The sequence below is a fragment of the Antechinus flavipes genome, chromosome 6, assembly GCF_016432865.1.
Source record: "Antechinus flavipes isolate AdamAnt ecotype Samford, QLD, Australia chromosome 6, AdamAnt_v2, whole genome shotgun sequence".
Lineage (NCBI taxonomy): Eukaryota > Metazoa > Chordata > Mammalia > Dasyuromorphia > Dasyuridae > Antechinus > Antechinus flavipes.
The window spans coordinates 183,843,715-183,856,277 of NC_067403.1; the positions used below are offsets into that span (position 1 = coordinate 183,843,715).

General features: G+C 40.6%; 1 protein-coding gene across 1 annotated transcript; it reads left to right on the top strand.

Moving 5' to 3' along the window:
* The first annotated feature begins 1,706 nt into the window (after positions 1–1,706).
* MBOAT4 (membrane bound O-acyltransferase domain containing 4) lies at positions 1,707–11,355 on the top strand. The gene is made up of 3 exons (XM_051967625.1): positions 1,707–2,076; positions 7,513–7,737; positions 9,415–11,355. Exons 1-3 carry the CDS (start codon positions 1,958–1,960, stop codon positions 10,373–10,375), a joined length of 1,305 nt encoding a protein of 434 aa, XP_051823585.1. The 5' UTR covers positions 1,707–1,957; the 3' UTR covers positions 10,376–11,355.
* Positions 11,356–12,563: the final 1,208 nt, after the last annotated feature.

The following is a 12,563-nucleotide window of genomic DNA, read 5'->3' on the forward strand; positions in this document are numbered from 1 at the left end:
GTCCTCAGGTCCCTCCCAGTTCCAGATCTAGAGTCCCATTATCTCACCACTTCCTAGTCTTAAAGTGACGGAGGTGTCCATTGATAAAATCACAAAATGACAAACCAGCCTCAGTGCCACAGGAGCTCTCAAGGGTGCACCCCTAATGTTCTAACCCAGCTGAGTAAACCACCCGTCTCCACCGCCAGTTTTGCTCTCCCAGGTCAGCCATGAGCAGAAACTGATTCCCGGCATCCTTTTACCCAGGCCTTAACCAGAGAGGAAACAGATGTCAAAAGGTTTTCTGCTTTTGAGAAGCACAAAATCTGCATTAAAATGGAAGTCTTAGTTTTCTGTGCCTGTGGCCATTGCTTTAATAGTCACGTTATATTTATCTTACTGCTTTCTTTTCTTTTTCTTTTTTTTTTATTAGTAGCCTTATTTATAAGTTATATGCATGGGTAATTTTACAGAATTGACAAACCTTTTGTTGCAATTTTCCCCCTCCTTACCCCCACCCCCTCCCCTAGATGGCAAGATGACCAATACATGTTAAATATGTTAAAGTATAAATTAAATACAAAATAAGTATACATGTCCAAACCTGTACAAAAAGATTATTTTGCTGTACAAAAAGAATCGGACTCTGAAATAGTGTACAATTAGCCTATGAAGGAAATAAAAAATGCAGGCGGACAAAAATAGAAGGATTGGGAATTCTATGTAATGGTTCTTAATCATCTCCCAGACTTCTTTCGTTGGGTGTAGCTGGTTCAGTTCATTCCTGCTCCATTGGAACTGATTTGGTTCATCTCATTGCTGAAGATGGCCAGGTCCATCAGAACTGATCATCCTATAGTAGTGTTGTTGAAGTATATAATGATCTCCTGGTCATCTTACTGCTTTCTTAAAATGTTTTATTAATGATCTTGAAAACCAGGGTACAGAATGAATGGGCATCGAATCAATAAATGGGCACTGAGCTAAAAGAACTTGATTGATAGGGATACACCCTCCTCCAGATGGGGAAATAAGACTCAAGTAGCACCTATGCGGAGTAAAGCTAAGGGGAACTGGGAACTTCTTGTTACAACATCCTCCAAGTTTTAGTGGTACCTTTCTATTTGTAGAGAAAGCTGTCACCACTTGGTCTCTGGCTCTTTCAGTGTAGTTAGCAGCCTTGGATCTAGACTTGGGACTGGAGTTTAAATTCTGATTACTTTCCTTGCTCCCTAGGTGATCTCCACAAGGTACATCTCTTTTGTGAGCTTCAATTTCCATTTGTCCAACATAGAGCTAGCCTTGGTCCTGATCTACACTTTTGACCCCCCCTTGTGACTTTCTTGCTTATACTGCATATCCTAACTTCCTCATCTTCTTCAGGGCTACACAGATCACACAGTAGCAAAGCTATCAAGAACTTCATTTTACCAGTGAGGAAATGAATCCAAGCAGAAGAATGTACTTGCCCAGAGTCACACAGGAACTAAGGCCACTATTTTGTTTCTATGTCACAGAGTTTTATATTTCCCTTGGTGCACCCCTATCCCATCTCCTTCCCAAATCTTCCTTCCTGGTCTACTTTCCTTTTTCGAAGTATATGCTCAGATATAAGCTCCATATTTTATGAGCTGTGTCCTTATGGAAAGTTTTTTCCCATAGAGAGCAAACACTTTTATATTAACCTAGTGATGGAAATATGTCAGTGTACTTACAGGAAAGGCAAATAAAGCAGTGTTTGCAACGAATACAGCTGGCAGCTGCTGAAAATAGCCAGGTGCTTTCTCCCTCTTTCCCCATTCTTCAGATGTTCCAGTCTCCCAAGTGCAGAAAATCCTACTGAAACTGCTTATCTCCACTACTCTAGCCTAGCTAGCCAAACCATATATAACACCCTGACACTGAGACTAGGGGTTGCTCAATTGTGGAGAGGCAAGAAGAAGAGACTAAAGAACCTGGCCAATTTCCCCAGTTTCCAATGGATGGCCTACCACTGTTTTACTTTCATCCTGTGACCTTTTACCAAGGGGTTGCTTTTCCCTTTGCTCTTCTTTTTAATTTTCTCTGTGCTATGGATTCTTTCTCCATCACTGCCCGGTAAGTTTGGAAGTTTCTTTTCTTTTTATCTTTGTGAAGGCTTTAACCACCAATTGGGAGGATAACTTTAGGTGAATCCCTTCTCCTATTGGGCTGGGTGATGTCTGAGATCTCTTCCAGCTGTAATCTATGACATATAAAGTAGGTTTTGGAGCTTTGAGATTTGGAACCATCCCCAGCAACAGCAGGAGAACATCTGTGTTGACAAGGAAGCTGGCAAGCTTTTGTAGCAGATGGTAAAGTTGACATTCATTGCACAATTTCCTAAATGCCATCCTGCCTGCTTTCTACCTCCTACTCCAATCTGAGTTCAAGTGATTCTCATTCAAAGGCTTTGTCTCATATAGATGCACTCAATTTAAGGGAGTGGCCCTCCAACTGCCTATCAAACTCTAGATTTTTAAAAAATTTCTTGCACACAGTAGGTGATTTAAAAAATGTGTATTAAATTGAACTGAATTATAATGAGTGCTATGCACAGGAAAGCTAAGTACATAATTAGACTCAGCTCCTTGAGGATAGGGACTATTTTTGCCTTTTGTTTGCTATTCCTGGCACTTGGCCTAGTGCCTGGCACACACTGTTTCCTAATGCTTGTTGATGTTTTAAACATGCTTAGGGAAAAAAAATGATCAGATCTGAGATTTTGGGCTGGAAGAGATGTTAGAGACCATAAAATCCAATCTCCACCCCTATTCTAGAGATGAAGAAATTGAGACCTAGAGAGGGAAAGTTAGTTATTCAAGATCACTAGTAACAAGATGGAAGTTGAGGAACCCCCCCAAGGGGCACCTTTATGAGGTGTGTGCCCCTCCTCCCATTTCTTGTACATTATTTTTCTAAATCAGATCATAATTTAGACAGACTTCAGGGAGCTGTGATGGCTTCCCTTATGAAGTTCATAGATTTTTTGTTCTGCAGATCTTCCTTCCTTAGCTGAGCTATTTAAAGGCTCTTTGTCTTTATCAGATTTTCTGAGACAAACTTGCTCTTGTTCATAACTCAGCTGATTTCCTCTGACTCCAAGGGTCTGGGACTTTGTCTTTCTGTAGTGACTCCCTTCCTTATTCCTTCTTTCTGATAGCCTTAGGAGACAGTCTTCAAGAGCTGTAATGGCACAAAAACCCATCACCCAGTGTCTGTGGCCACTCCCAATAGCAGTTTGAATAGGGCTTCTTTGTGCTGTGTCTTAGAAAATCTAACATGAGACTTGATTGGTTTCTCCTACTCTATCAATACCTACATTTGGAGCAAAGAATGGCCTGTTCGTGTGAGTGATTGTGGTAAACCAGCATTTTTGCACTGAGAAGGAAAGGAAGATCCAGGCACAAGACTGACCATGTCCAGATGAGTTTATTAAAGGCCACTCTTTACAGCCAGCTTGGAGGAAGGAGTGCTGTGACTTTTCAAGTCTATCTAGATTAGAATGATAAGATGGTAGGTAACATCTATGTAGTGACCTCAGCATGCCCCTTCTGCACAGGAAAAGGCCTATCTCTGGCCTGTATTGGGGATTCCTTCTTGTTTTTCAGGGGCTTCAGGATCATAATTGGCAGGAGGGGAATAATAATAGCATCTATGTAACACTTCAAAATTTGCAAAACAATATGTATATTGGAGAAGGAAATGGCAAACCACTCCAGTATTTTTGCAAGAAAATTCTAAATGGGGTCACAATCAGACATGACTGAAAACAAAATATGTGTGTATATACTCAGTTGATCCTTACAACAATCCTGAAAGACAGGTGCTATCATCACCCACATTTTCTATATTAGCAAATTGATATATAAGTGAAGTGACTTGCTCAGGCTCACGCACACTGGAAATACTTGAGACTGGGTTTAACATGTGTCTTCTCGAGCCCAGGCCTAGCATTCTAGGCTGGGGGAGAAAGGGGGGGTGGTGTAACTCAAGTTTCTTTTGTTTATTTCAAGTGCAAAGTGCCGTATTAAAAGAGGGGACAGCAGAAGACTGAAAAACTAACATTTTGGACTCTTTGTACTAAATCATATCTTCAGTGGTTAAAGTTAGCAGTTTGTCCTTCATTCTCAAAGAGGACTACAGACATCAGGGAGATGACTTGCAAATGAATTGGATTTAAATGAGGCAAGGTTGTGCAAAGTCATCAACCTCACTCTGTCCTTCAGAGCCAGTTGGATCCTGTGGCAAGACATAGATCAGAATGACTGGAGATGACCCTGCTCAAGTAGGCAATTAAAACGTGAAGAGGCATGAGGTTAAAAAAAGCCCAAATCCCATACTGTCTAGCTGGCACCACATAGCTGTCTTTTGAATGAAGTTCCTCTGAAGTGCCCAAGGAAGTATCCTGGCAAGGTATGAATATTATGGCCTCAGGGCCAGTACATCAGGCTTCCATTCCTTGCAGGGTCCCTTCTCAGTCACAACAGAAACAATTTAAAGCTTGCTCCCCACAGACATTGAATGCAAAAGCTTTCACATGGATAGAAGACAATCAAAGGGATAGTCACATGAGGACCGTGTAAAAATGACATAGGGTTTTGCAGGTAGATAACTCATAAGCTCCAACTGCCAGAAGGTCAGGACTTCTTGATACAAGACATTTTCATAAATCATAAATCACAGACCTGAATAACTTGAAAATGTTTTCATAGCCATCTATTTTGATTCATAGCCCCAAAGATTAGTTATCTGGTCTTTTCCTAAAGAAATTGATTGTGGTAATGAGAACCTCTAGTGGAGGGGAGCTCATTACTGCCCATATTTCCTGGAATAGTCTAATTCCATTTTGAGACAGTCCTAATTATTTGCAAGTTCTTCCTGCATCTCTGTAACTTCCACCCATCACTCCTATTTCTGCCCTTTGGAGCCAAGAAGACTGGGTTGAATCCCTTTCTCCCAGACTAACCCTTATAAAAGGCTGTCATATACCCTCTACATCTCTCTTTCAGACAAAGTATTCCCAATTCAACCAATACATGTTTGGTATAGTCTGGAGATCCTTCATCATCTTGATTGATTTTTCAGTGTACTCCCCAGTTAATCAGTGTCCTCCTGAAAATTTAATGCATGGTGTTCCAGATGTGATGTGTGATAAGGAGGTAGGTAGAGAGACACAGTGGGACTGTCCATTACCTTCACCCTGAAAGCACTCCTCCTACATCTATCTCCTCTCCACCAAGAGATAGATGTCAATCTTCTGGAATCATTTAATTGACTGGTTCTTAAGTCTTTAAAAGATGTTTTTTCCTTTACAATGTTGTGGTCAAGGTATACAATTATTCTCTTAGTTTTGCTCACTTCATTCTACTTCAGTTTATATGAATTAGTCCAAGTTACTTTGAATTCATTCCTATGGTCATTTTTTATTGTAACAGTATTCCATTATATTTATATTGTATAATTTATTCAGTTTTCCTTACTTGATGAGCATACACTTTGTTTCTTTGCTATAAACAAAAATGTTTTTATAAATATTTTTGTACAGATTTTATCTTTATCTCTTTGGGGTATAAATTTATTAGTGGGATCGCTGGGTCAAAGAGAATACAGAATTTAGTGACTTTGAAGGTATATTTTCAAATTATTTTCCACAATAATTGGATAACTTCCACCAACAGTGCATCAGTCAATTGCCTTTTCCCTTTTTTCCTTATCTTTGCTCATATTATGGCTATGAGGTGAAAGCTCAAAGTTATTTTAAAGTATATTTCTTTAATATTTAATTATTTGGAACATTTTTCATATTGTTGATGGCTTGCATTTCTACTTTTGAGAACTGATTATTCATTTTCTTAGATCTGTTAGTTAATGCCGCTTGTTCTTATGTATTTCAATTTCTTACATATCTCAGATATGCCTTTTATTAGAGGATTATCTATAAAAAATTCCCTCCTTCTCCCTAGTCCCACTCCAGCTCATTGTTTCTATTCTAGATGCATTTTGTTTGTAGAGAAAATTTCCCGTTTGATGTAGTAACAATTATCCTTTTATCTCCTGTGACACTTTGTCTTTTTTTTTTTTTTTTTTTTTGGTCAAGAATTCTTCTCTTCATGTTGTGGGAATATTTTCTCTTCAGTTCCTCCAACTTGTTTATAGTTAATTGTTTAATTCTTTGTTTCCCCATTTTGGGATGCTTAATAAATGCTTATTGCTTGAAACATTGTTGCTATGCCTCAATTTGTTGATTTCTGGTTCCCAAGTTTATAGTTCACTAAAGCTCTCTTCTCAGCTCCAAGCTCTTAGCTCCAGATGCATATTAGATATTTGCTAGCCCTTTGGATTGGTGTCCCAGCCTTTTCTCCTTTGCAGTCTATTATCTGCTCAGTTGTCAATGGTTTTTCCAGAAACAGGGCTGACCACATCACTTCTCTGCTTTAAAAACTCCAGTGGATCCTCAGTGGGACGGCTAGGTGGCGCTACTTAGATAAAGGGCCAGCCTTGGGTCTGAAAGACTTCCTGAGTTCACATCTGCACTCAGACACAACTAGCTGTGTGATCCTGGGCAAGGCACTTAAATCCCACTCTGCTTCAGTTTCTTCATCCATAAACCAGTATGAAAGGATATAGAAGACCCTTACCCAAAATGAGTACTCAGAGATCACTCAAAATAGGAAACAGAAAAGTTGTTTATTGAAACCTCTGGAGGATGAGCATCCCATCACAGATAAGAAAGGGGAAGCTCATGATAGGAGGGCTAAAAAATTAGTAAAGATATACAGCTTTTATAGGTTCTTTATAGGTTTTTAACCCTTATAGGTTATAAAAGATTACATCATAAATTGGGGAGCATTGAGAAATAGGTGCCCTCTCCCCTAATTGAATGTTAAACATTGGTGCCAAAGGCAGATTAGAACAGAATGCTTTGTTTCCCTGGTTCCAAGAGGAATCATCAATCAGCCCTTCAAACTTCAGATTACTGAGCTGATGTCATTTAAACTAATAGTTTAAATATTGATAACATTGAACAAGGATAAATGTCATCATCTCTGGTTAAATAAATATATCTAAAGTTTTAAGTAAATATTGACTTGCACACACCATACTTATGTAGGTCACAGAGACACAGAAATAATCAAAAATACAGAAAAAGAATTTAAATATTCCTGTAAGTTCTTCACCTTATCTCTCCATTCCACACACTAGGAATAATAATAGTGCTCACTTCCCAGAGTTGTGAGAATCAAATGAGATATTTGTAGAGAGCTTTGTAAATCTCAAAATGCTAAAATGCTATTTTTAAAAAATGATTGTTATTGTTATTAAGCACCTTGTCCTGGGTCATATGGCTAGTATCTGGGGCAGGATTTGAACTCTGGACTCTAGCTCTCTACCCACTGTACCTAGCCATCTAAAAGAGACCACCTATGGTGGGCCTGTCTTGAGTGGAATTCCAGGTTCCATCCTCAAGAGACTCCTGCAGATCAGGATGCCAGGGACTCTCTCTTGTTCCAGATACATCTTTCTCCTCGTGGGAGGCTGCCTGCTCGCCTGGACGGCCATGGCCCATTATTCAGTGCTGGTCTTCACTCCTGCTGTCTGTGCTGTGGCCCTCTTCCAGTCCATGAGTCCAGAGAAGGTTCACCGCTGGACACTCTCTTTCCAGATGACCTGGCAAACTTTTTGCCACCTGGGACTACATTACACTGAGTACTATCTTCAAGAACCTCCTTGCATGAGGTAAAGGAGATCCTCACTCAGCCCATGTCTGGCAGCGCCATCAGTTACAGGAACTATCCATGGAGCTTTCTCTGTAATCTTTCCACAGTCGGGCACTTCCTTTTTTATTACTGCCTGTGCTCAGCCAATACTCCAGGGAGGCCAATTTACCTCGAGAATAGCAAAGCTAGCTGAGAGAGGTAGCTGTGGAGAACAGAGCCAAAAATGGGAATTATTTCTCTGCATGGGGGCAGGAGAAGTCAGGAGTGGAGCTCATGATGGGAGGAAGTGAAGGAAGCCTGTCCCAGGACATCTTGAGTTTTCCCTACTACTGGAGGCCTGAGAGAGGAAAAAAGGATGGTGCAAGAAGATAGGCTAAAAGCCAGGGGTGTGACAGCTGTGGGGAAAAGAAAGCATACTTTGAGATGGAGCTGGTATCACACCCAGGACCTTGGGACAAAGACCACACTGCCCTGCCCTAGTTATGGCTCAGAGGGAGGTACTCTATAGTGACTGCCGGATGGGGGAGAAGTGGAGTGTGTCAAGGCTGTTATCAGAAGAGTGAGCTGGGTAGGAGGCAGAAAAACAAATTATTCAGGAAGGAACAGGATGGGAATTTGGCGCTGGGTTAATAGGGGAAGATGAAGAGAACAGCAATGGATGCCATTTGGTCAAAGCCCTCCTTTCTAAGAGAAACAGCTAGATTTTTGTAGTTCAACCTACATGCACACAGGTGGGAACTGCAGAAGAGCTGGAGAACCAGTTTTGTTCCAACCCCATGACAGCCTGGCCTTCCCGTTTTCAGAGTGAATGACTATAATTTCCACTAATTACTCTCACAACCATCAAGTCCAGGAGATCACTCTGTTCTATAGAGCATGAAACTAGGAAAGGAAGGGCTTGGTTATATGCCCAGTGATTGATGTTTATTTGCTGAGAGGGAATCAATAAGTCAATCAACAAGCACTTATTAAGAGCCTATTGTGTACTTAAAAATGTGCTAGAATATTAGAAGTAAATCCCATATCAGAATCATACAGTCAAGACACACTTCATAATAAAGCACATTTAACCAATTTTTTAAAGCTACATTTTAATTTCTGGGATGACAACCCAGGAGGGAACATACTTTTTATTTACCAAACACAATGATTTTTTGTACAGTTATACAACTTCTATCCATCTTGTTCACCAACTGATGGTTTTTAACTTTGTTTAGAAATCTCTCAGTTGTTTCCTAAATATTCTAAATGTAAATATATTTCTAAAGGTATGTGGTTACCAAAATCCAGGAAAATATATGGGGGAAAAATCTCTGGATACAGATGAGTGAAGTGGCTTTATTCCTATCTTGTCCAAGTTGAAGTACCTGGAGGGCCATTCTTTGGTATCAAATACTGGACAAGAACTCTCCAAAGCCTGATTCTTGACCAGCCAGCATCTGGCCCTGAAATCTAAATACCAACTACTTAGGTGGCCTAGAGGGATATTATTCAGCACAAGTCACTCAGGATTTTCCACACATCCCATTAACAAACAGCAAATGGATGAAAGCCCCAAGTTTCAGATATCCATCCTGCTTTCAATGAAAGCAACTGAGTCTGGGTTGATCGGGGCTCATCTTTAAAGATGTCAGTTCATGCTTGAAGGCAGTGATGAGAAAAAATTTCCCCAGTCTTTTTTCTCCATCTCTTTCAGGTTCTGTATCACCCTTTCTTCCCTCATGCTCCTGACCCAGAGAATCACTTGGCTCTCTCTAGACATCTGTGAGGGGAAAGTGGTGGTGAAGGAAGCCTGGAGAGGCCCCTGCGTCCTGTCATTTTGTAGCTACCTCCTCTTCTTCCCGGCACTTCTGGGCGGCCCTTTGTGTTCCTTTAAGAGGTTTCAGGCTCGGGTGAGTCGGCCAGAGTCACTGTGGAGGCCGCTGTACCTTGGCCCTACCACCAGGAGGGGCCTGCTGTTCCTGGGGCTGCAGCTGCTGAAAACCTTGGTGAGCGGGATGCTCAGGGCAAGTACCAGCTTGGCCAGCTGCCGCCGATTTGGCTGTGTCTATGTCATGTGGACCACGGCTGTGCTCTTCAAACTGAGCTATTACTCTCACTGGATGCTAGATGAAGCCCTCCTCTGGGTAGCAGGCTTTGGGCTGGACTCCAGAGCTCCCCTCCACAGCGAGGGAGATGTTTCGGATGCAGACATTTGGACCTTGGAGACAACTCACAGACTCTCCCTGTTCACCAGGACTTGGAACCAGAGCACCACCAAGTGGCTCCGGAGGCTTGTATTTGAGCGGGCTAAGACCTGGCCACTGCTGCAGACATTCTCCTTCTCTGCCTGGTGGCACGGGCTCCATCCAGGACAGATCTTTGGTTTCCTGTGCTGGGCACTGATGGTAGAAGCCGACTACCTGATCCATGGCCGCGCCAAGGAGCTGATCAGATCCCGGCCAGGGAGGCTGCTCTACAGGATCACCTCCTGGGCCTACACGCAGCTTATCATTGCCTACATCCTACTGGCAGTGGAGCTTAGGAGCCTCTCTGCACTCCAGCTACTGGGGGCTTCCTACAACAGCCTCTTCCCCCTGGGGTACTGTATGTTTCTTGCACTATTAGCAAGGAATAAAAAGCAAGCAGGAACCTCACCAACCTCTTTCACCCAATGAACTGGGTTCTTCCTTGATGCTGGATCCTTGCCCTGTGGGGCACTATGGCCTCATTGGGGATCATTTAGGACATTCTGATCAGAGACAAGTGACAAGACAGAGTATCAAAGGAAGAGCTACTATAGCAGGTTCAGTGAGGATGACCAAAAGCAGATCTGGAAGGAAAAATAGAGAACTAAGTACACAAGAACTGAAACAAGCAGAATAGCAGCAGCAAAAGTGTGGGAAAGGTACACAAGCATGACATGTGGCTTGGGAAATGACACATAAACTGCTGATTTGGGGCAGGCCGCTGCAAGATCCTGCCACTGAAGGAAGGAAGGTAGGTTTATTTGGTTAGGGTGTGTTGAAGTCTCAGTCCTTTCTCATTTTCATGGCCTACAGGACACTCTGCTGTTCTACCTTGCTTACTCATCTCACCTCCCACCCTAGTCTTCCTCCTCACCTCACCCCTGTCACCATCTTTGGTAGCTTCTCAACTTGTGGAGGTGGTGTGCTTTGATGGATTACATATGGGATCACTCTAGGGTCTGACTGTCCTTAGAATAGAAATCAGGGAGACAGAAGCCCTCCTAACAAATATTACACTTTTTCACAGATAGGAGGAGCTTGATCTTTCCTTGATCTTTTGAGTTGATGTAGTTTCTGACTAGATGATCTCTGAGGACAATTCCACATCTAAAATGTTTATTATGACTTTGAATACAACGTAATTTTCAAAATATGAGGAGCCTTAGCATATTTCCACAGAAAAAAAGATAAGCGATAAGAGCCAGTAATAACATTGTTTGACAATATGACAGATTAAATGAGCTCATGGGGGCTGGTCTAGGAACCAGATTTTCACTGGTAATGTTGATTCTATGGAAAGATGTTATAAATTCCAAACACTCCATTTCATCTTGAAATAGCTTTTTCATAACTCGGGACTTGACGGCTTCTGTTTTGAAAGTTTTCATTTCTGTAGGTTTTTTTTTTTTTTAATGAGGCAGGTCTGAATAAATTGTGGCTCATGAATGTAATGAAATATTACTACAGGGCCAAAAACAATGATATGTAGAATTCAGAAAAGCATGAGAGTCTTTCTATAGTGAAGCAGCTACATACATGGAAGGAAACAACACACATAAAAACAGCATGACAAGTAGGATGGTTACAGAAAATCCTGGGAAGACTTAGATGAATTGAAACAAAATCAAATAAGAGGAACAGAAGAACATTGTATACAATAATAGTGATGCTGTTATAATAATCAATTGTGAAAGATTCAGCTACTCTGATCAAGACAAGAAATGATTCAAAACAATTCAAAACAATGATGAAAAATGCTATCCACTTCCAGAGAGACAACCGATGAACTCTGAAGGCAGAATGAAGCATGTATTTTTTACTTTATTTTTCTTGGGATTTTTTAGTCTGCATTTTGTTTTACAACATAACTAATATGGAACTATATGCTTTACATTCTTCATATGTATAACTGATATCATATTGCTTGCCTTCTCAAGGAGGGATGGGAAGGAGGAAAAGAATTTGAAACAAAATATTTTTTAAATGATTAATGAAAAAATTTTACATGTAATTAGTAAATAACAAAATTAATAAAAATATTTTTTAAATGACAACAAAGTAAATGAAGAGAACAAATGAATCAATCTTGGTTTAATTATAAGGATGAAGCCCACCCCACAGGAAAGTTGAGAATATTTATTTCCTTTCTTTCAGGGCAAAGGGGAATCCTGGACTATGAGTGAACAACATAACATAGACCATGGGATACATTCAATAATATTAATTGATATTGCTGAACCATTTTCCTACCTCTTAACATCTTTGTTGGATTTTTTTAAAAAATGGTTTATTATTTTGTAGAAGAAGACATCAATCTTCATACGATATATTGCTTTCTTTATGTTTGGTTTAGGGTATGTTCTGAGATCCTGTGTATTCCACGATAAAGTACGTGATTAGATGTTAAATAAGATGCCCTAATAAAGTTATCTGAATGGTCAGACCTTTTCATCCAGAGGGCTTCAAAGTAAACTAAACAGTTTGACTTTTTTTTTACATATATATTCCCAACAAAGACTGAAGCAACACGTGAAAACAACCATACTATTGAAAATGTGGAATTTCATGGATTGTTTAGATTTGCAACAGAATGCATACTTGACCTAAGAGTTGTGCT

Excerpts from the sequence above, each read along its gene's own strand:
- MBOAT4 (XM_051967625.1), top strand. The coding sequence starts at position 1,958 with ATGGATGGCCTACCACTGTTTTACTTTCATCCTGTGACCTTTTACCAA. Across the intron at positions 2,077-7,512 it reads TCTTTCTCCATCACTGCCCG|ATACATCTTTCTCCTCGTGG; the intron begins GTAAGTTTGGAA and ends CTCTTGTTCCAG. Across the intron at positions 7,738-9,414 it reads CAAGAACCTCCTTGCATGAG|GTTCTGTATCACCCTTTCTT; the intron begins GTAAAGGAGATC and ends CATCTCTTTCAG.